The sequence below is a fragment of the Bactrocera neohumeralis genome, chromosome 5 (genome assembly GCF_024586455.1).
Source record: "Bactrocera neohumeralis isolate Rockhampton chromosome 5, APGP_CSIRO_Bneo_wtdbg2-racon-allhic-juicebox.fasta_v2, whole genome shotgun sequence".
In the NCBI taxonomy this organism is placed as follows: domain Eukaryota; kingdom Metazoa; phylum Arthropoda; class Insecta; order Diptera; family Tephritidae; genus Bactrocera; species Bactrocera neohumeralis.
In genome coordinates this window covers 10,499,249-10,523,587 of record NC_065922.1, presented here as the reverse complement: position 1 = coordinate 10,523,587, position 24,339 = coordinate 10,499,249, and the positions used below count along the sequence as shown (strand labels likewise).

The 24,339-nt window shown below is 38.7% G+C and overlaps 2 protein-coding genes across 4 annotated transcripts in view; one reads left to right on the top strand and one right to left on the bottom strand.

Moving 5' to 3' along the window:
• LOC126759048 (anoctamin-1) overlaps nucleotides 1–24,339 on the bottom strand; it is a 191,295-nt gene that overhangs the window by 141,245 nt on the left and 25,711 nt on the right. The gene's annotated exons all lie outside the window — the stretch shown is intronic.
• LOC126759071 (vitellogenin-1-like) lies at nucleotides 12,217–16,321 on the top strand. The gene is made up of 3 exons (XM_050473667.1): nucleotides 12,217–12,819; nucleotides 15,210–15,478; nucleotides 15,543–16,321. The coding sequence occupies exons 1-3, from the start codon at nucleotides 12,570–12,572 to the stop codon at nucleotides 16,239–16,241; spliced, it is 1,218 nt and encodes a 405-aa protein (XP_050329624.1). The 5' UTR covers nucleotides 12,217–12,569; the 3' UTR covers nucleotides 16,242–16,321.

Genomic DNA, 24,339 nt, shown 5'->3' with positions numbered 1-24,339 from the left:
GCTCAAAGCGATTGTAGGCGCTTTGTTATCAGAGTGAATTTTCTGAAGGAAGCTGGACTTTGAAACAGTAAAACTACCGTTACCATGACGAGAGCAACCTTTGCTTGAAAGACGCTGCAGTGGTGTTTTAGCTTGAAGCTACAGTGCTAACTCATGAAATTTGGTTATCCATAAACATATATTGCGGTATACCTTGAAATTATCCGAAATACTTGGGGATCCTCAAGTTATAGCTTCCGAACAGCTAATAGATATTATGAGAAACATTTTCAAGTCGATAAACATCTAGCTGTCTGTCATTGCCTGTGGATCGAAAGCTTTTTTTGTTTATCTAGACATGAATCGAATTTTAGCCTTTTTCTTTCTTGGCGTAGACCCCGCTTACTTTGTTAAAGCCAAGTTGGAGTATAGAGCCATGTGTAGAAATTCACGCAAGTGAGGAAAGTTCTCTGGCACATTCACTTGGGAGTGCCCAAAAACGATTATTTTACATATGGCAGCTCACGACTTCCGGTCTCAGACCAAGTATCCTCTGGGTAGCGCTGGGTTTGAGACTCGCCACGTAAACAACACTACCAATTAAAAAGAGAAGAAGAACATTGGCCTTACATTATGATAATATCCACATATAAGGCTTGCAGTGGCCGCCCCTACAAACCTCACGTTAGTTAAACAATAAATAATAGCCGGTTAGGGATGGATACAGAATTGAAAAATTTTTATGTTGATGGGAATCCTTTAGGTCCTTTTGAGATTGTTTATTCCATCTCTCAATATTTATTTTAGTATAGACTGCGGTGCTCCTCCTCTCTTCAATAATAAACTTAGTATGAAGACTTTCTAACAATAGACCAGAACTGGCACAAGATGTAATGTAACTTTACTTGAGAGGAAAAATTAAAAAAAAAAACATTATTTTCTGTGATGTTGTGTTACGGACATAATTTTCTCGTAATGAGGAAGTGCGTAAGAATTTTCCTCAGAAAATGTTGTAGTATATACTTATAGAGTTTGAAAATGTTGTACAAGGTATAAATGACTGGTCTTTCTATCCAAGTTTTAGTTAAAATTCTAGTCTCATGATAGCACACATTAGAGAAATAAAGATTACATTGTTTGTCGATTTTTTCATAATCCAAATCACTTTAATATAAAGACCTTTGGATTTTACAGCTCCGTCCTTAGAAAAATCTCAACCGATTTTTGGATCTGTGTTTCTAGAAGGTATTTAATAGAATTCTAGTGATTAGGCACGAAACACCAGAAAATTAGTAAACAATTAGAGAACCCAAGATCCACACTGCTTGCTGAATTTACTATTTATCGTAAAGCTCGTTACATCTTAAATATTTCTTACAAGGTCATTGCCGACACACACACACATACGTCTAACTTAAATATTAGTATATTTCCGCACTTACAAATGTAAGTCTTAAATCATTATCTCACCTTAGGTTATAATCAGGGCCATTTTCGACTGCCCGCAGCTCCAAGAGGTGCCGCTTAATTAAAAGCAATGCTGCCAATGCTTCAGTGTGGCAATTAAAGACACGCACAGTGTTTCTCTCTTGCACTTTGTGGAAAGAAGGAACGATAATTTCAAAATACAGGTTCAGTGGGTTAAACCTTTTCATACATAAGCATATGTTTATATATGTACATATCTACCAACACCATTGCGTTGTACAAGTACAAGTAAAAAATGGGGATTTTCGGGGGTTTTTTCGATATCCGCTTTTGCATAAACTATGCTGACAGCCAAGCCGAAGTTAGTGTGGAAGAGTTCTTATTATCCACTAGCTAATTTGTACTTATGTATACAAAATATAAATTTAAATATGTACCAATTCTAGATATAAAAGTTAGGTTGTTTAGCGAAATGGAAGTAAAGAAACAAGAAAAACTTAATAAATTATATCACTTATATAAAAAAAGTGTTGTGAGGCATATAATTGAACTATTTAGAGTGAGTCATTAATATTCAATTGTCTTATGTTCTCTCCAAGAAGCTGCTCATCTATCGGCACCCTCGATATCGGATCACTATAGCATAATGCTGATATAAAAACTGACAAATCAATATGAAGCTAAAGATACATTATTTTTATATCCTTTTTGCTATAAGTTCGAATGGCAATTTTCCATCTGAAGAATAACAAAGCGACGAGAGCCGATGGATTACCGGCCGTGCTAATCAAATACGGCGGCGAAGAACTGAAAAGACAGCTACTTTATAGAATATGGTCCAACGAAAGCATGACCGACGATTGGAATTTAAGCAAAAAGGGAAACCTCACAATCTGCGCACACTACCATGGCATAAGCCACCTCAACATCGCAAATAATGTTCTTTCGAGCGTACTATACCTGTCCCGTACTGTCCACAGTCAACACACTGATTGGACCTTATCAAAGTGGCTTTAGGCCTGGAAAATCAACAAATGACCAGATATTCACCATGCGACAAATCCTGAAAAAGACCCGTGAAAAGAGAATCGACACGCACCACCTCTTCGTCGATTTCAAAGCTGCTTTTGACACCACGGAAAGGAGCTTCCGTTATGCCGCTTTGACTGAATTTGGTATCCCCGCAAAACTAAAACGGCTGTGTAAACTGATGTTGAGCAATACCAAAAGTTCTGTGCGGATTAGGAAGAGCATCTCTGAGCCGTTCGATATCAAACGAGGTTTCGTACAAGACGGTTTCCTATCGTGCGACTTATTCAATCGATTGCTGGAGAAAATAGTTCGAGCTGCAGAACTGAATAAAGAAGATACAATCTTCTATAAGAGTGTACAGCTGCTGGCGTACACCGATGATATTGATATCATTCGCCTCAACAACCGCGCCGTTAGTTCTGCTTTCTCCAGACTGGAGAAGGAAGCAAAGCAAATGGGTCTGGCAGTGAACGAGAGCAAGACAAAACAAACAGTCGTCGCACTCGCGACTATGCGCCCACGTCACTGTCAACAGTCCTATCTGCGGAATCGTAGATAATTTCGTCTATCTTGGTAACAGCATTAACACCGCCAACAACGTAAATTGAAGTAAAGTCCTCTCTCGACGAACAAAGACCAGATTCTACAAGTCACTCAATATCCCCGTCTCTTCTTACGAAATCAAATCGCTATTAGTGCAGGAGTGCAGGGAAAGGCTGAACAGCCTTGCAGAACGTAACCAGGTACACCTAATCTGGGTGCCTGGTCACAGAGGTATAGCCGGTAATGAACTGGCGGATGAGCTAGCCCACTCCGCAGCCTCCACCAAGATGGTGGGACCAGAACCCTTTATTGGGGTAGGTCCACACACCATAAAGGAGCTACTTCGCAAGGAAGAAGGAGTGGGCAGGGAGGAGCATTGGCGGCAAACGCGCGGTATGAGACATGCCAAGTTGATAATGGGAGGAGACAATTTGAGTAGGTTCAAGGTTATAATAAACCTCCCCAGGAACAAACTCAGACTACTGGTCGCATGGTATACCGGCCACTGCAAGTTGAATAGGCACCTGTACAACATGGGCTTATCGTCTTGCGTTAACTGCCAGTTCTGCGACTTGGAGCCTGAAACCCCGGAGCACCTGCTGATTGACTGCACAGAAGTCTGTAGACGCAGGACTAAGGCCCTTGGATCAATGTTTCCAGATAGGGATCGCATAGCCTCACTAGCGTCCGGAAGTCTATTGAACTTCATCAATGCGCTGGGGCTAGGTGAGTCTATGTAAGTTAGGAGAGGGCACAATAGACCAAAGGTCGCGGTGCATTCCTTATATTGAATCAATCAATCAATCCCCGTCCTTCTATATGGAGCAGAGGCATGGACGATGTCAACATCTGATGAGTCGACGCTACGAGTTTTCGAGAGCAAGGTTCTGCGAAAGACTTATGGTTCTTTGCGCATTGGCAACGACGAATACCGCAGTCGATGGAACGTAGCACAGCGAATTAAGAGACAGCGGCTACGCTAGCTAAGTCATGCCGTCCGAATGGATGAAAACACTCCAGCTCTGAGAGTATTCGACGTAGTAACCGCCAGGGGAAACAGAAGAAGAGGAAGACCTGCACTCCATTGGGAAGACCAGGTGAAGAAGGACTTGGCTACACTTGGAATCGCCAATTGGCGCCAAACAGTGAAAAGGAAGAACGACTGGCGCGCTGTTGTAAACTCGGCTATAACCGTATAACCGGTGTCTACGCCAATAAAGAAGAAGAAGAAAGTCCCCAAACCGTAAAATGTTGCATTGAGCAATATAATTTGCATTATTTTCTCCCACAATAAACCCTCCAACAACCCACTGTGCAACCGTCTGCTAACGCTCGGTAGCGGATGTGCATGCATACTTATTTATGTAATCACTTTGTTATTTCAATTTCAAATAGAATTATGTACGAGTAGGCAAAGTGCTAAAATTGAGCAATTTTGCGGTTGTAAAATATGCGCGAACGCTTGACACCGTCGTGTGCGAGTGATTGCAACGCAGACGCATGCGAGCATTTCCATGCTGACCAGTGTGGCGGCGCCGGCGACAGTAGCGAGTTATTAAGCACGCGTACTGGGTGTGCGACACACGTATTTGGACTGAATTGCAACATAATACGAGGCTGCGACATTCTGACTTGTTAACCAGCGGATAAACGCAAGCTTTAGCACACTTGAAAATATTTATTTCGGACAAATATTGGTTTAGCCAAACACTAGTTGGGTGTTGTAGCACAGTGGCTTTTATTCTAGAATGAAAGGAACAATGTGTATTTGCATTTTAAGTAAGTTTAATAAAGATGAGAAATAGAAGAAGAGTTTGTTTGAAAAATGCGGCAAAGATGCTATATTCGTTTTCGAAAAATCAAAAAAAAAAAAATGTTTCGAAAAATCGTTTGTTTACTCCTCTAAGCACACTTATGGATTGTATACAAACACCAACTTAGTCTCTGATGCCTGCAAATATTTAGCTATAGTCGAGCAGCACTGAAGACAATCTCATTGTATGGGCTGAATATTCAATAAACTCTCACCAACTCTTAATAGTTTCAATCTCATATGGATTCCAGAACATGGAGGTAAAAAGAGAAATCATTTAGTAGATAATTTATGATAGCGGCCACTGGACTGATAAGACCGAAATATTTACTTGAGTAACGTAAAACGTTGTAACTATATACATATATATGTGTATTTCGTTCATTAAAAGAAGACCTTAAGGCAACGAAAAAAGGCTTGGGTGATTAAAATTTTGGTCTTGGGGTTCCCTGGATAGATAACAGAGCCAACATGATATAGGCAATAACTTAACAAAAGCTATGATGAATTTTTGGATTAGCTCAAATGTTGATTCTAGAAAGTATTTTTGTTGCTTTAAGCCTTAAGAGATTTCCAGAACTCAATATACTTTACTAATAGATAATTAATTTTCAGTGTTTCAGGATTCTCTTCATCCCGTAGCCAAACTGCAAGAGGACTTTCGAAAAAAGATGTCTGGGGCTGAGTAAGATTATTCTGCATTAAATTATCTCAAGTTCAAAAACCAAAAAGAAATATTTTATAGATGGATACAGGAAATGATTGAAGGACTAAATATATGATTTATTATTGTAAAATGACGACTCTCAAAAAAATTGGATTTGTCTGAAAAATGTACATTTTAAGGTGACATAAAAATGGAAATTATTATAAAAATCATATCATATATTTATCAAAATCAAATATCATTACCTGGTAATAACCTCCTTGAGTAATCGTTCAAGTCAACCGGTTCGGAGATTATTTCAACCGACTCTGAAAATAGCGTTTCGAGAAAAACGCACTTAAAGTTTTGAAATCAAATTACATTAAGTAAAAAATTCCTACAAATTCCCTTATATTTTTCAAACATAACAAATTTGAAGTCCAATTAAATGCTTAATGGGGTCATCTCATGCAATGTCGGTTTTTTGAGGGATTTTTTTTTGAAATTTTTTATGGCGAAATAAAAAAAAACAAAACTTTATAATGATTACTATATTTTTACTAAGCTTTTTGCTGTGAGCTGTTCAACTTTTTTTAAGTAAAAATATTGTATTAATTGTAGGTAAAAAAACCAAGAAAAAACGTTAACTTCGGCGGCACCGAAGCTAATATACCCTTCACAGGTGTATTTCTTTTAAAAAAGTTTGTTTGGCAGCTATATGTTATGTGGTCCGATATTTCCGACGAATGAGCAGCTAACCTAAAATGACGTTTGCAAAATTTCAAAACGATATCTTAAAAAGAGGGACTAGTTCGAATATATACAGACAGACGGACGGACAGACGGACAGACAGACGGGCATGGCTAAATCGACTCAGCGCGACATATATATATCGATCATTTATATATATACTTTATGTGACAAACTAAATATACCCTGTTCAGGGTAAAAAACTTTAATTACAGCAGCTTAAAATGCTGGCAAGCCTAAGATAAGAAAAATTGCTAATTATCATTTCGAAAGTTCCCTACTTTTTTAAAGAAAAAACACAGAAGCTTCAAATTTAATAAGGAATATTTATTATCATTCTCAAGAACATTCTTTGGCATTTTGAAATTTGAAGATAGTCTCTTTCAAATGTCGGCTGCGGCTTCGTCTCTGATAGTCCATCCGTTCAGTCGAATATTCGATGACCCGTTCGAGCATTTCGACTCGTAACGGGCGAATGACACGCGTGATGTTTTGCTCCAAGACCTGAATCGAAGCGGAATTGTCCGCTTAGACTTTATGCTTTACATATCCACACAGGAAAAAGTAACAGTGAGATATCACAAGATTTTGTTGGCCAATCGACGGTGAAATTGTGGGCTCACCGTAGTGTACTCTCAATAAATCCATTGATTGATGTAATTTGTGGAAAGTGGTGCCGTCTTGTTTAAACCAAATGTCGCCGAGAATACGAGCTTCAATTCAGGCCTCAAATAGTTGATTATCATGGCGCAATAACGGTTGCCGTTGACAGTTACGTTCTCACCGGCCCACAAACCACACCAAACCGTTGTTTCTTGTGGATGATATGGCAACTCTTGAATCTCTTCAGGTTAATTTTCATTCCAAATGCGACATTTTTGTGTGTTTGCATACCCATTGAGTTGGAAATGGGCCTCATCGCTGAACAAAATGTGGCTCGAAAACGTCGGATCTTCTTAGAATTTTTTAATATCCCATAAAGCGAAGCGATGTCGCTTGGGAAGACCAAGCGGCTTCAGTTCTTGCACAAGCTGCATTTTGTATGCTTTCAGTTTAAGGTCTCAACGTAAAATGCGCTAAGTCTCACCCACGTCAGTCCGAGTTGCTGTGAACGGCGCCGAATCAACACTCCACGCTCTTCGATCACGCTCTCAGCTACATCTGCTGTATTTTCTTCACAGGGTGCTAGACGTGATCTGTTGGGCTTAATATTATCCAATAATGAATGCTTGGTCTGAAGATGGTTGCCGGTCTTATGAATAGTATGCACAGTAGGCTGCTTATGTTGACTATAATTTGAGCAAAACGAGCCAAACACATTCTTTACAGAACGCGAATTTTCGTAAAATAGCTGAATGATTTGTAAAAATTGTTCAGGCGTACGTCTTTCCGTGATGAAATGCCAAACGATACTGAACAAAAATAACATGATCTGTCAAAAAAATGCTATTGAAAAAAGTAACTCTGCTTGGTTCAGTTATATATGTATGTATAGACAGTTGGTTATCGCTGGAACTAGAGTCTTTTACAAGAAAATTAAATTTCTTACATTGTTTTTAAACAGTGAAACACCAAATTTAATAATTTTAATGAAAAAAAACGGTTCAATACATTTCAAAAATTCTAGTACGTGCTGTGGACACATGTATGGTAGTCCATCATTTCAATTTTAAAGCAATGGATGAACAGTTTTTGGGGAATCGTGGACGTCAGCTTAAAAAATGTAGTTTCAAGAAAAACATGTTCGAAAATTCGGACTCTGAAGACCTTATACATTATTCTCACTTCTGTAAACTTCCAACTCCATTCAAATTCGGAACATTATTTTACCAGCATATTCTATGAATGCTCTAGTTTGGATTCATGCAAAAAAAAAAAAAAATTTTTTTTGAAACCGCCACACGGAATGGCCTCTTAATAATTATTAATATATGTATCAATTTGTAAATATATCAATTTGTAAATGCTTTTCATTCGAATATAGACACTAAATACAGTATAAATTCATCAGCATATTGCTATAATATACATTACAAAGAACAATAATTATTGACTACATGATTATTTCTTATTATACTCTTTTATTTTTTCACCCGTCATTAATGTTAATTAACAAACATCAAAGCAATCAGCAAAAGTAACGAAACATAAGGAAGAAGATTAATTGAAATAGTTGGAAGTTAGCTGCAGTATATACAATAGTCCAGGTTTTTTGCCTTGCATACAGAGAATTACATACATTTTATCGATTTCCATGATAAAAAAAATTTATAAAATATCTCATGTTTCGATGAGACTCACCGTATTGTGCTGTTAGTGCCAGCAGCCGAAAGAATCCGCTGTTAAAACATTTTTATAAGCGATTCTTCTTTTAATGGCCAATTACTTGGTTATTTATGTAATTAAACTCTCTATGTAAAGTAGCTCATAAGATGCTCTTTTTCACTACTTTAAATACATTCATGCATATACTACATACATATATACTTCCTTATGTACGTGTACATGTTTAAATGCGATCATAAAGGCTCTTCAAACACACAAAACACTTTTTCTTCGCTTCAAGGTCAATCGTTAAGCGCAACAATATAATTTGCTAATTAATTTTCTGTAAGTATTCACATCATAATAAAATTCTGGGTTATGCATTTGCATGTGTGTATGTATGTATGTATGTATGTGCAACGGTTTTATAGCTGCGTTGTACCACACATACATAAAAATGTTGATAGAAAGATACGCGACAAAATAATTAACCAATAATTTTCAATTTAAAATATTTACTCGTAAATGAAATCATTTTCGAACGTGAGCTTTGTTGGCTATGCACTTTTTATTGTGCAATAGTTTAAAGCTTAGGCTGCAAACAGAGTAGAGACAATGACGAAAATGGTTAAGCAGATGGCGCTGTAATTCGCTGCACTTTTTTGTGAGCGTGTTCTTTTCTTGTGACAATTAAATATGTCTTAAATAACTTATGAGATTTTTTAGATGATTTGTTCCCGTCTTTTTTCATAAAAATAATAGAAATGCCACTAGAAATGGTATAAAAATATATAAAAAGAAGAAGAAGCTAGAGTAAATCACCAAGGAAGCATTTATGAAAAGTGTGAGAGGTTTGTAAGTCTAAGACGTGAGATTTATTTTTAGTCGAACACTTAACAAATTATTGGAATGTTTCCGAACAAGTTTTTCGAAAACTATATTTAGGTGAAGGATATTCACCATGCGCTAAATTTTGGAAAATACCCGTGAAAAGAGCATCGACACACACCACCTCTTCGTCGATTTTGAAGCTGCTTTTGACAGTACGGAAAGGAGCTGTCTTTATGCCGCTATGTCTGAATTTGGTATCGCTCCAAAACTAATACGGCTGTGTAAACTGACGTAGCAGTTCCATCGGGATCGGGAAGGTCCTCTCCTAGCCGTGCGATAACAAACGAGGTTTCAGACAAGGCGACTCCTTATCGTGCGACTTCTTCAATCTATTGCTGGAGAAAATAGTTCGAGCTGCAGAGCTAAACCGAGCAGGTACCATCTTTTTAAGAGTGTACTCAAGTACGCTGATGACATCGAATCATTGATCTCAACATGCGCGATTAGTTTAGCTATCTCCAGAATGTATAAGGAGGCGAAGCGAATGGGTCTGATAGCGAACGAGGGTAAGACGAAATATCTCCTGTCATCAAACATACAGTCGTCGCACTCGCAACTAGGCACCCACGTTACTGTGGACAGTCATAACTTCGAAGTCGTAGATAATTTTGTCTATCTTGGAACAGGAATTAACACCAACAATAACGTCGACTCGAAATCCAATGCAAAATTACTCTTGTCAACAGGCGTCAAATGCAAAGACCAAATTTCACAAGTCACGCATCATCTCCGTCCTGCTATATGGTGCAGAGGCTTGGACGATGACAACATCTGATGATTCTACTTTACGGGTTTTCGAGAAAAAGATTCTGCCGAAGATTATGGTTCTTTGTGTATTGGCAATGGCGAATAACACAGTCGATGGCACGATGAGCTGAGCTGTAAAAATGTATAAGACGATATTGACACAGTTCAGCGAATTAAGAGAGAGCGGCTACGCTGGCGAGAATATGTCAGGCGAATGGAGCTGGAGTGAGCTCTGAGAGTAATCGTCGCACTACCTGTACGGAAAGGAGGTGCAGTGGAAGACCTCCACTCCGTTGGAAGGACCAGGTGCAGAAGGCCTTGGCCACACTCCATGCTTTGGTGTCTTGATATTGCCCTCCAAAGGGTTAAGCGTCAAGCGTTAGGGGAAAAATAATTTTCGTTTATATCGTTTTGGAATCACAAATTCACCTTAGTTATTATAGCCAATTAACTTGACTCACTTTAAGTTGATAACAGTGAACTTGAGCTTAAATAATGTTGGAAACTTTAATGAAATATTCAAATTACCAGTTCATAAAAGTTAAGGGTGTGCTTGAGTGACAAACATAAAATATTATGCTATATATCTGTATATTAAACAGAAAACGGTTTTCATTTCTCACTAATTACTAACGGTCATGAACTAAATAGAAATTTACATATTATCAGGGTGTGCCTTATTTGCTTCGGCTTCAAGTATTAACAGGTCATACTGCAAAAATGGTATCGATAAGGCAAAGGTCACTATAATCAGTGTATCACCCTTAAAGGGAACTATGTTGAATGAAAAACAAGTAAGGAAGGGCTAAGTTCGGGTGTCACCGAACATTTTATACTCTCGCATGATAAAGTGATAATCGAGATTTCATTATCCGTCATTTACATATTTTTCAAATACCGTATTTGTGTAAAGTTTTATTCCACTATCATCACTGGTTCCTAATGTACATATGTATATATTAAACAGGGAAGGCATCAGATGGAATTCAAAATAACGTTATATTGGAAGAAGGCGTGGTTGTGAACCGATTTCATCCATATTTCGTACATGTCATCAGGGTGTTAAGAAAATATTATATACCGAATTTCATTGAAATCGGTCGAGTAGTTTCTGAGATATGGTTTTTGGTCCATAAGTTTTCAATTTAAAAAAAAGCCTGGGTGCAACTTCCTTCTGCCATTTCTTCCTTAAATTTAGTGTTTCTGACGTTTTTTGTTAGTCGGTTAACGCACTTTTAGTGATTTTCAACATAACCTTTGTATGGGAGGTGGGCGTGATTATTATCCGATTTCTTCCATTTTTGAACTGTATATGGAAATGCCTGAAGGAAACGACTCTATAGAATTTGGTTGACATAGCTATAGTAGTTTCCGAGATATGTACAAAAAACTTAGTAGGGGCCGGGGCCACGCCCACTTTCCCAAAAAAATTACGTGCAAATATGCCCCTCCCTAATGCAATCCTTTGTGCCAAATTTCACTTTAATATCTTTATTTATGGCTTAGTTATGACACTTTATAGATTTTCGGTTTTCGCCATTTGTGGGCGTGGCAGTGGGCAAATTTTGCCCATATTCGAACTTAACCTTCTTATTGAGCCAAGAAATACGTGTACAAAGTTTCATCATGATATCTTAATTTTACTCAAGTTACAGCTTGCACGGACGGGAGGACAGACAGACATCCGGATTTCAACTCTACTCGTCACCCTGATCACTTTGGTATATATAACCCTATATCTGACTCTTTTAGTTTTAGGACTTACAAACAACCGTTATGTGAACAAAACTATAATACTCTCCTTAGCAACTTTGTTGCGAGAGTATAACAAGAAAAGAAGAAGATATGTTACCTTACACGGCCTAATCCAGTGGATGACTACAATCAGAAAGTTGCCAGTTCAAAATCGCTGTTCCATAAGTTCACTTAATTGGGTGTTTTAAGGCGCACCCTAACTTACCATTATATACTTAAATATAATACAATAACATAAATATGCATATGACTTAAGCCTCAAGGTTAGAAAATTGCTTTTCTAGTTCAATACTTATTATGACTTTCATTTAAATGCAAAAGCTTTTAAGTCGTAACAAAACTTTTTAGCAGTTTCCGATCGTAAGCGCGAGCACAAATTATGCGCCCAATAATCATAAAGCTAACAAACTGCGAAACTGAAATCATCCACACGCCGCCAATGGTATCGCCAACGCTTTCGCAGCAAAACGCTCAATTTAGATAAGGGAAGACGTTAAACCTCGCCAATATTCTTAACAACCTCATGTTATATAATTAATGGGCGTCCATTTGACAGCGCTACAATAAACATAATAAGTAGGTTTCATGCGATCCAACTTTTTGATAAAAACTCGCGCTGTGCCTATAAATCGGCGAACAGGACGAGCGCCTGAACCATAAACAGCTTAAAGCTTTAGCATTTCGCATAGAACTTCAGGGAAGGGATACAAAAAAAAAAAATGAAAGTCGTTCAGTTTTTGTTGGCAGTTATTGTAATGACGCAGTGTTTTGGAGTTGAAATACCGATAGATGAGACACATGGTTTGGACATAAATTTACTTGATATTGTTAGATCGGCCCGCGATATCGCAGCTGGACTCGTGCAAGCCAAAGGCGATCAATTGACGGCGGATTATTTTTTCAGATATACGACGAATGTAGTGCGTGCAGTTCCACCGCTAGTGACCATTGCTGTAGCGAGTGCTTTATGTGAGTAAAAAAGAACATTTTTTGCAACGAATCTTTCAAAAAGTAACTACTAAAGCAGTTAGGGAGAGGAAATCTATTCAAAATTTGTGTAGAAGTTGACGCTCAGAGGATGAGTAGGATTTTTGAAAAAAAAAAAAAACGATTTTTTTTTACACTGTTCGCTCTAGTGTCGAAGCGTTTAGGTCAGCATCTCAGCAGACCAAGCACGAGTTTCTAAAACTACCGCCAAATGTCGGTAACTCATTAACCTACGTTTCTACCTAAAATGGGCGTGGTTATAGTCCGACTTCATTTTGACTGTGCGAAAAAGAAACAGTAACTATATTTGTGACTTCGTAAAATTCGGTTCAAATATTCTTCTGAATTGTCATAGCCACAGCTTACGCAGTTATAACCGAGTTAACAACAGCGCGTCACTATTTGCCGCCAATTCAAGATACCAAGTACAGCCAGGTCCTTATCCACATGATCTCTCCAACGGAACGGAGGTCTTCCTCTGCTTCTATCGCCGGGTACAGAATCGAAAACCTTTAAAACTGGAGTGTTTTCTTCCATCCGGACAACATGAACTAGCCAGCGCAGCCACTGTCTCTTGTTTCGCTGAATTATGTCAATCGCGCCGTATATCTCGACTGCCGGACTAGCCGTTGCCAACGCGTAAAGGACCATAAATCTTCCGCAGAACCTTTCTTTCGAAAACTCGTAACGTCGACTCATCACATATTGTCATCGTCCATGCCTCTGCGCCATATAGAAGGACGGGAATGATGAGGGACTTGTAGAGTTTGTTCGCCGAGAGAAGTCGTTTTCGATTCTGAATAAGCTTTTAAATCGGCAATGAGGTGGTGTATATCGATCTTCCTTTCACGAAAGTAGATTTGTCAGATATAAATATAATAGTTTGTTGACGGTGGGCTTTAGTTTTTCACACACTACGCTCAGGAAGGCCATAAATGCGACATTAAGGCGGCTTACCTGACCGTAATTGACATAATTGGGATTTTGTGGATTGGGCAGATCACACTTAGGTTTCAATTGTCGGGCATCAGCTTATTTGCAAGATATGATCGGATGAAAGTATATCTTGCAAGGAAGCTGATGCATGCAGCTTTTCTGTTCTTCGCCGCCGTATAGCTGAATAGCACGGTGGGTATTTTAACGACCCCTGCCGCTTTATTGTTCTTCAGGCGGGTAATTACTATTCGATCCTCATAAAAATCGGGCAATGGAGCATCTATTCCATCGTCATCGATTAGTCAATTTGGTTTGGAAGAACCAGATATGATCTTTTTACTGCCGTTCAGCAGGATGGAGAAGTGCAGTATGCTCTTGGGTCTTTGTCTTTGGGTCTTTGGGTCTTATAAGGGTATGCTCTGGTCTTGAAACCTTCTGCTGGTCGCCGCATCCACCACGAATCCCACACCGAATTTGCGCTCCTTTATATGGTCGCTGTAGTAAATATCATAAGGAATCACTCGTGTTCGTCCTTGTCTCGTCCATCCCATTTCTTAGTGGCAGCGATGTCAGCCTTTACTTTTGCGAGGACATCAACTAGCTGAACATCGGCATCTTCTCAATTTACTGACCGGACATTCCAGGTGCGAGCCTTAAATCATAGTCCTTATTACATTTGATGTGGTCGTCACTAAAAGTGGGGTCTCTCATTAGAGGTTGTTGCGCAGATACACATAGGAGCCTTCTATATCATGTCTGTTGTTACATTTTACTTGGACGCACATTAGTTTCATTCTGGGGATTTTGATTTAGAGGACACCACTTTTATCTTGATTACTTTTGTGTACTAAAAACAACCGTTAATTAAAATTGAAGTGCTTTGAAGATTGCGAAACCTATATTAAATAGTTTTAAATGTACCTCCTCTACAGTTATCGGGTACTAAGTAAAAAATATGAAACTCTTCAATGGCAATTTCGTAAGTGGGTCTTGCAAGTTTCGTAAATCGGTCGAAATCGAATAAACTTAGTTGAACAGGAAAATATTATATATTTTTCTGTGATCAAATTCAATCTAAAACGAAAACAAATTTTGAATACTTAAAAAGTGGTGGAAAGTTTTAAGCTGAAATCGAGATCTACTCGCAGTGAGAGATAGAGGTGAATCGAGGTTAGCTAGGCTTGTATCCCTCTTAAGGTAAACAGAAGACAACACTGGAAATGAAGTCACAGATATATCATTAAAGATAACTTTAAAACCAAAATGATCCTCAATAACTTCTACTGGATATCGAAAACTCACTTGAGTTGTTAATGTAGGTAGGTTAGGTTAGGTTCAAAATAATGATAATTGTGCGGAAGAAAGTCAGAATCCCAGCCATTTTAACTAATTATTTTTGTTCCCATTCTCTCACATTTCAACCTCGCATTTTCCAGGCTCGGCAGTTCTAAGCGAGGATGCCATCCAACCTAGGCCGAAAGATATACCGGACGTTGAAGACGTTGCAATTCAAGTACGCACACCTTGTAATATAAGAACGTATCCAGTAAAAGAACTGCTCAGAATAGTGGACGATCCAGATTTCGACATCAACAAGAAAGTAGTTATCGCGTCGTCGGGTTGGCTTACCAATGCCAACAGATCCAATGATGTGCTTGAAGGAATCGGCAAAGCCTACAATTGCCGTGGCGATACAAATTTCTTGGTAAGAAGAAAGTTGAAAAGAATACTTTAACTGTTCTCATGCAAAAATCCGTTCTCCCAAACAGGGTATCGATGTGGGACGCTACATACAAACGCTCTACACCTGGTCTTCACTGAATACAAACCGAATTGGCGAAATACTCGCAATTGCATTGGTGGATTTCGTAGAAGTTGTGCCGCTAGAAAATATACATTTGATGGGTCACAGTTTGGGTGCACAGATCATGGGAGCAACGGCACGGCATTTTACACGCCTAACCGGTAAACAAATACCGCGTATCACTGGTTTCGATCCAGCTGGCCCGTGCTTCGATTATGGCCAAAGGCAAACGACGCTTTCGGCTAGCGATGCAGCATTTGTTGATATCATCCACACCAACCCCGGCGTTGCCGGTCAGGCAGAGCCCACGGCGCATGCGGATTTTTTCGTTGGCGGCCGTTTTCCCATACAAAATGGTTGCAACGATTCAGTTTGTTCACATCAACGTTCCTGGCAGTACTACATGGAGTCGGTTTATCCGGGTAACGAATACAATTTTCTAGCAAAACGTTGTGGATCGCTCTTGAGTCTGGATCAGGGACGTTGTGTGGGCGACGACTATCCGATGGGCATTGCAACACCGATAGGTCTACAGGGCTTATTCATATTAAAGGTAAACCCGACCGAACCATACGGTATGAATGCCACAGAACATTGTACAAGTCCTGATTCGACGTGCGGTGCGTGTGTACCCACTGGTCAGAATTTTATGGATAGGGTATGAGGTTCTTCAAGAAATATTTCAGCACATTCTTAAATATTTTTGTTTTGGAATAAATGTAAAGTTTTTGGTTTTTTCTTAAATGTGAAATTAATTATTTAGTCACTGAAGCGGCTACTACAAGTGGAGGATTCATAACTATTTAAGAACGAGTTGAAGTTACGTTCGGTTTCGGGACTGGATCTAAGCGGAGGTTTTGGGGATTGCTCTTAGAGTTGAAACACCTATACTCTGTGATGTCAAAACTTTTAGATGTGAATCAAAAGATCCTCCTTTATACGCAACCTTTTGAACCATCTAAAATCGACTCCAGTCAATTCGACCGGATATGTCCTCCCAACCTGTGGAGAACTTTGAAAATTGATGATCGTCAAAAGTTTTAGCTACTACGTTTATGCCGTTTGAAACCGGAATACTGTCCACAAGAGGACTGCGGAGTCCAATGAGATCGAGTTGTGTTCGTTTTTACATATTCGTCGACTTTATAGGTTCTAGCGTTTGCGTTATAGTAGATATCCACACAAGTTTTATCGGGAAGCATGTAGTATTATAGCCACCTCGGCTTGAAGGACATTTCAGTGGGCTGGAATCCTAAAACTTAAGTCCTCTTCTACTCATCTCTAAACAGGAATATTTTGATGAAGTGAATCGAATACGAAATCTTATATGTTCCATGGTACTTTCTTTTTTATAACAGTTGCAAACATCAGCCTCTCCTTTTTATAGAGGTCGCCTTGGACACATCCGACAAATAGATGGCTCAACCGAAATGTACGAAATTTATCATACCGTTCCCACGACAGTCGGGTCTAAATGAATGGAACGGACCAGGATTTTTATCCAGCCAAGGAGTTTTAACAACAACAAAATTATCTTAGAGTTCTCGATATTAGGAAAAATTGCTTTTTAGTCGGTAACTGGTATCCAGTTCAGAAACAGCGGCTTTAGGAGTATTCTTATATTCCAAAAATTATGAAAATAATTTATTTTATCGCGATAAATAAATGTAGGCACAAATTTTTACTATTTCGTTCGCACACACATTACGCATTTACAATTCTCACCTAGTTTATATTTATTTTTTATTATATATTTTGTCAACACTAACAATACAATTTAATAATTACTAGTCGTCTTAGTTTCCAGTCACATTTATTTTCTCCTTAAGCAATATTCTATTGATTTGATCACTTTTAAACCGACTTTGAGCGTTTCTATTAATTATGGTATTAATTTTAGCTAATATTGCTTAAGTTTGTAAAATATAGCAACAACAATAATTATTGTAACCAACGCAGCGGAACGATCATTCAGTCATTGAGTCATTGATGCAATCGTCGGCCAAGTTACCTACTTTTCTCGTGGACTTAGCGATGCAGCGAACCGAAGAGCGCGTATGAATTTCAATCATTTGTGCGCAAATATTTTTATGACTTTACATTTATGTTTAATTACCACGTATTACGCGTGAAGAAAATAGAAAAAGTGAAAATTATTAGGGTGTGCCATTTTTTTGATAAATAATTTTAATCAACTTACTGGCGATTATGATTTCTATATGTAGGAATTTTGATTTATATAAAAGCATACAAAATACAGGAAAACGAGATGAAAAGCAGCGTTGTCTTTGTTTAAAAGATTAGGAGAGAGAGAGAGATGGAAAGATAGCGGAGGTTTTGCCCTGTCGGAAGCCATTAGGTCTCAACTTTTTATAGACCTTGGACATTTTAGAGAAGATGGTTGTGAAATCTTACAGAAAGATAAAGATACAGAAAGTTTTGAAAACTTAAGAAGTATAGCTTTGGAACCTGTGCGCCTCCCCCTAAACGGTTAAAGCAATTTCAGAGACCTTCAAGCAGACATATTTGACATGTTTTATAGCTATAGGGAAAAAGACTACCTATAAGGCGCAAGACCACTCCAAAAACCTCTTTACATCAGTCCGAAGTTAAGTACTGTATGGAAAACCTTTTTTACTTGAGAAGATATCTACACGAAATCTGGTTTAGATTATTATCCAAGACAACCCTATAATACGCCAACATATTGTCTAGATCGGCCCACTATAACATATAGCTGCTATACAAAGTGATTGAACCAAATGAAGTACTTATATGAGAGTTTCTTTATTTCAGAAAGTATCAATTTGACCACTATAACTCCCAATATAAGTTCTAGATTGGACCCTACAAAGTGTTTGATCAAACTCAAGATAACCCTTTTATAGCTATAAAAATGCACCTGTTTCTAAAAAATATTTGAACCACCCTAATAAATAGCGCCATCCCCACCATATAAGCGTCGCCGAGAGCACAAATTTTATTTGAAGCATTTTGTTTGCATTTCTTTTCATTTTCACCAGCTTTTCCAAGCGTGGCCAAAACGCTCAAACAAAAGCGATGCGGTAATACTTAATGATCGACAAGAGATATTGCTCAATTCTATAAAGCAAGTGAAAAAAAAATTAGTTTAATGTAACAAACTTGCTTTTACTGCTGCACATTGATTTTGCTTTTCATACAAGCTGCCACTTTGAGTCCGTCTAATGGTGCATCTTAGCTGCAGCTATTGTTGTTGTCGCTGGCGCAGACATGAAGTTGCGTGCGTTGTTGTTGTCTGAGGTGCAAACAGCACAATTGACTTCAACAATTAGTATGCATGCTTACCATAAAAGAAATACAACAAAAACAATGACTACTACAACAACAACCTGATATCTCTAACTCACTCTTTTTTTTGTTTTGGAACTCCCGCTCTCGCTGTTATTTATATTTATTGCTTTGTGATTTGCAATTTCTGTTTTGCTACGCCATTTCGATTGCCCACAACAAGTAGGTGCACGCTGCCTTTGGCTTGTTATAGACGTGCACTAATGTGGCACTAATGCCTTGTTGATGCTACGACTCCAGCGCAAGTCAAAAAAGACGCTTTGCCATTTGGCGCACTCGTACACATGAATTATTATTATTGTTGTTGTTTGGTTTTGTTTTTGGCGTTTTTGTTTTGCGTGAATTTTCGTCTGCATGGAAATATACAGTGGTGGCTATTGATATGTGTTCAGCTAATGTGAAAAGGGGTTTGAAGTGAAAATTTAAATTTATGCAAAAGGCATTTTTAATAGTGTTTTCCTTTCAAAAATTATTTCAAATACCGCAGCATATTTCTGATGTTGAGAAAGCCTCAAATAAATTGTATTAACCGTTCAAAAACGACTGATATATATTTTTTTTCTTTCAGTTACTGATTTCTACCTAAACTTGAATTCGTCCATTTAAACTACCCACTCAATCAAACAGAATAGATAAAAAATTTTTCTTAGATTCTTCTTCCCTCTCTTTTCTGGCGTAGACACCGCCTACGTGGTTATAGCCGAGTTAACAACAGCACGCCAGTCGTTTCTTCTTTTCGCAACGTGGCGCTAATTGGAAATTCTAAGCAAAGCCAGGCCCTTTTACACTTGATCTTTCCAACGAAGTGGAGGTCCTCTTTTTCTGCTTACCCCGGGGAGTATTGCGTCGCCGTGGCCAACGCGCAAAGGACAATAAATATTTCGCAGAACCTTTCTCTCGAAAACTCGTAACGTCGACTCATCAGATGTTGTCATCGTTCATGCCTCTGCACCATATACTATACATAGCAGGACGGGGTAATGAATAACTTATAGAATTTGGTTTTTGTTCATCGAGAGAACTATACTTCTCAATTGTTTATTCAGTCTGAAGTAGCACCTGTTGGCAAAAGTTAATCTGCGTTGGCTGACGTTGTTGTTGGTGTTAGTACTGGTTCCAAGAAAGACGAAATTATCTACGACTTCGAAGTTATGACTGTCAACAGTGACGTGGGAGTCCAGTCGCGAGTACTACGACTGTTTATTTGATTAGATTAGAACAAACTTTTTTTTTGTTCGTGTGAAATTCGATCTCTATCTTCTTCTTAATTGGTCGTAGACACCGCTTACGCGATTATAGCCGAGTTAACAACAGCGCGCCAGTCGTTTCTTCTTTTAAAACGTGGCGCCAATTGGATATTACAAGCGAAGCCAGGTCCTTCCCCACTTGGTCCTTCCAGCGGAGTGGAGGTCTTCCTCTTCCTCTGCTTCCTTCGGCGGGTACTGCGTCGAAAACTTTCAGAGCTGGAGTGTTTTCGTCCATCCGGACAACATGAAAGCCAGCGTAGCCGCTGTCTTTTGTCTCTCATCCGAGGCTGTTTGCTAATTTTCATTGGTAGAATTTTTTACGTGGCGGGTTCCAACCCCAGCGCTCAACCCTGCGGAGAGGATGTTTCGCTTTCTCACTTTAGCTCGCCTTCAAACGGATGTTTTTAGGCTACCCAGAGGATACTTGGTCAAAGACCGGAAGTAGTGAGCTGCTTGAGTCATATGTAAAAGAATCGTTTCTGGCCACTCCCAAGTGAATGGCGATCAGAGAACTTTCCTCACTTGCGTAAACTTCTACATATGACTCCATCCTCCATTCGATCTCTATATGTCCATGAAATTTGCCTGATTTATGCCATGCAAATTTTTAACAATGGGTTTTCTCGTGTGAAACATTATTACCAACGTAAGTATTTGAGAGGCACTAAGCATGCAGTGAAGATCGCAAAGTTATCGTAAACTTGTTACTTGTCCGTCGTCCATCGACCTTTGTTAATGACAACGCATCGAAAAAGTTTTCGTAGTAACCCTACATTCCTCAAACCCATCAATTGGTGACGGCACGTGGATTCATGAGCCGAAACCGAAAAAAACCAAAAATTCGCTGATGGCCCTGAAGGTCATCTCAGCTCATCTCAGCTCAAAATAAGCTTATTTCAATTTCGGTAATGAAAATCTATATTAAACGTACGTAAAAATGTGTGTTTTTTGTAAAGCTTGGTAAAATGTGATCATATCCCAAAATCGTTCTCCTCTTTTTCTGAATGTGAGGGCGCGACTGCAGGCAATCATATGTAAAGTACGATGGATTTTCCGTAGTGATTGGGGCCTCGAACGTCGTGCTGTTCGCATTATAAGTATATCGTGGTTTGTGGCTTGTGTTTCTTGGTGAGTTGCAATATGAAGGGAAATTGCGATGACGGTCTCGAGTCGCCGAAAACATCTCTCAATGTTTTATGATGCTTGCATATTTGCTTCTATTTCGCACCGTTTCGACAGATGCGATGCAAGTTTTGTTAGGACCTCTTAACCTGATTGTCATACAGCATGCTGTTGCATTCGGGCTAAGAAGGGGACTGAATGTGTGCTGCGAAATGCTTGAATTTTTGATGATGACGTGAAGAGGGAGGGAGGGTAGGAAACAAGAGGCTGCTAGATGATGGGGTAATTGCCAAGACCGTTGGGACAATAGCCCTAATGATCGGGTGACTTAAGAGTATATCCGGGACGTTAGGTTTGTTGAGGATAACCCTGACTTCAGATTTTTTCTGAATCTGGGTTTTCTGCACACGGAGCATGGGCCTCTGAATGAATTTTTGCAGCAGAGGTATCTATCTGATGAGCCTTTGGTGTTTGCGTGGGCGCGGTTTGACGATTGGGTGCATGTTATTGCAAAATCCAAGCTGTTTTCGAATTTTTGAGATTTCAGTGGTATGGAGATTGGCCGGACTGATGGACGTTTAAGTGTTAGCGGTGTGTCGGGAATGCGATTAACTGTTAGTAAGCTGCGTGTAATGTGCGTATGAGATCCAACCCCCGGTCACCAGTCCAGAGCAGTGTGGAAACTCAGCTGGTAGTAGTTTCGGCTGTTGTGGTTAAGTCCCAAAATGCGGGAAAACAGATACTTCATCAGTTGTCATCAGTTGAATGTGGAGTAGCATGCAACCAGGTGCCGGACTCAAAGTACGACAGAGGTTTTAGAGGGGCTTCGAATCCTACCAAGATGGCTAGTAATGTATAATTCTCACTACCGATTGGTATTGAAAAATGGAGAGCGTTGATCAACGCGTTGATTTGAAATGCTGTGCTTTTGATCGCTATGACTGCCCATAGCAGGTACACACGTTCAATATACAGGACAAAGTGAACGTCTCTTCAATAATCTTCGAAAATCTCTAGACTTTTTCGAACAAAGTAGAATTACCTATTGTTTTTTCAAATCTACACATGTACCGAAATTTCCCAAAGATCATCAAAGAGGTGTACATTTCAGAAAAATTCACCACAAAATCTTTTCTTTTCGAATTCTTAGGGGATCGATTAAAAGTAATCTAGAATGCAGTTTTTTGTTGAAGATAAGGTTCTCTACGCGAACACTTTGAACCTAGGACAATTTTAGCATCCACAGTGCCTCAAAATTTTAAAAATTTACTTTGCAACTAGAGCCACATTATATATTATACTATTTTCAACACAATGAAAAAATATGATATTGTTTGTTCAATGACTATAAGGTTATTGAATATACAAGTATATGACAGATTTCATGTCAACCAAACAGAAAACAATGAAAGGCTCTTTCACAACAAATGTTCTCTACCAAAACATTTGTATCCTAACGCTCAATTTATACTGGTTCATCCGAGAAGATCTAGAGAATATATCCATAAAATTTTTGATTAAGTTTGATATTCTTTATATATATATATATGACACGGAAGTCTTGATATCTTGGCCTGGTTCACCCCAAAATATACTTTACTGGAAAGTAAGATATTCATTGAAGTCTGAAGTTGGAACTTTTGAGAGAATTGAGCTCTAGTTAGCTTACAAGCTTAAAGCTATTCCAGTTTCGCAGCTTCTAAACTTGTAGTATGTTTTTACCATAAACTAGGTATATTAGGTTTGTGAAGAAGTTTATAACACCCAAAGGGAATCAGCGGAGATTCTATAAAGTCATATACATATGTATAAAGGATCGGCGTGCTGAGCACAGTCCATTTAGTCAAGTTCGACTGTCTCTCCGTTTGTCTGTCATAGCTGCATTACAAACGGATCGACCAAAGTCAAGATTAAAGCTTCTTGTTTTGGAATATATTTCGATCCAAGAAAGTCCTTTTTCAGAATCTTCTATCAAAGAAATTAAGTTCTTTATTTGAAAACTCTTCCTCGTTTCCAGACATACATATATTCATAATATTTGATATATTTTGCTGTGATATCCAGGCAGCATCTAATATCTTAAAGCTCATATACACATTTTTAAAGCCGTACACATTTCCATGCCCACAACTGTATTTCAGCAGAGCAAATTATGAAATTAATACACACTCTTTAGCGCCCACTACTAATACGCCGAACACAATTGTGCACGACCATAAATGCATTTATATATATTACCGATTATATACATTATATATATGTATGTAAATATATACTTACCTGTAGGCGCTCATATTGCATTGGCAAGCCTGTAGCTACTTGGCTTTGTCGCCTCTACTGGTTTGTACGAATTCATAATAGTTTGTTCATTGAATCGTGATTGTTGCATCGGCCGGCCGCGTGCAATCTTCCGCATCTGTGTACATAATCCACCAAATGCGAATACAAACAGACAGACATTCATAAACTAAACATCTGAAACGTACAAGGAAGCGCCGAGTCTGCTGTGCTGCTGCTGGAGCGTGGCGCTTGTGGCGGCCAGACAGGATTTGTGGCAAACACAATTCGTGTTATTGTGTCAACGAGTCGGCCGAGCCGAGCTGCTGGACAGGTGTGTTTGCCATACATTGCCCGCTCGTTTTTTTGCTTACTTTCTTTAACTCGCCACCATCTCCATTTGGCTTGATTATCCATTCGATTTGCTACAATTAATATGCCGAATAAAATTTGTTCAGCTAAAACACACACGCTCGTATGTATATACAGTTATTTGTTGGTTGGTGTTGTTGCATGAGTTAGGCAATTTAAGGAAATTGTTAGGCGATCAGGCTTTCAGACTTTCACTTTTCACTGTGAAAATGGTCGGGGAAGGATATTTTTTAAAGGACTAATGCACTATTAAAGTCATATATAACGGAATTTCAACTGTTTGCACTACTGTTATATTGCGAGAGTTCTTCAGAAACCTTTCATAGAAGGTTTGAACAATGTGAGAGGCACCTAGAATGTCACAGGCGGATTCCTTCTTAGATTCTACATATTTTAGTGGTCGTTCGTGTTAAA

Excerpts from the sequence above, each read along its gene's own strand:
- LOC126759071 (XM_050473667.1), top strand. The coding sequence starts at position 12,570 with ATGAAAGTCGTTCAGTTTTTGTTGGCAGTTATTGTAATGACGCAGTGT. Across the intron at positions 12,820-15,209 it reads TGCTGTAGCGAGTGCTTTAT|GCTCGGCAGTTCTAAGCGAG; the intron begins GTGAGTAAAAAA and ends CGCATTTTCCAG. Across the intron at positions 15,479-15,542 it reads GTGGCGATACAAATTTCTTG|GGTATCGATGTGGGACGCTA; the intron begins GTAAGAAGAAAG and ends TCTCCCAAACAG.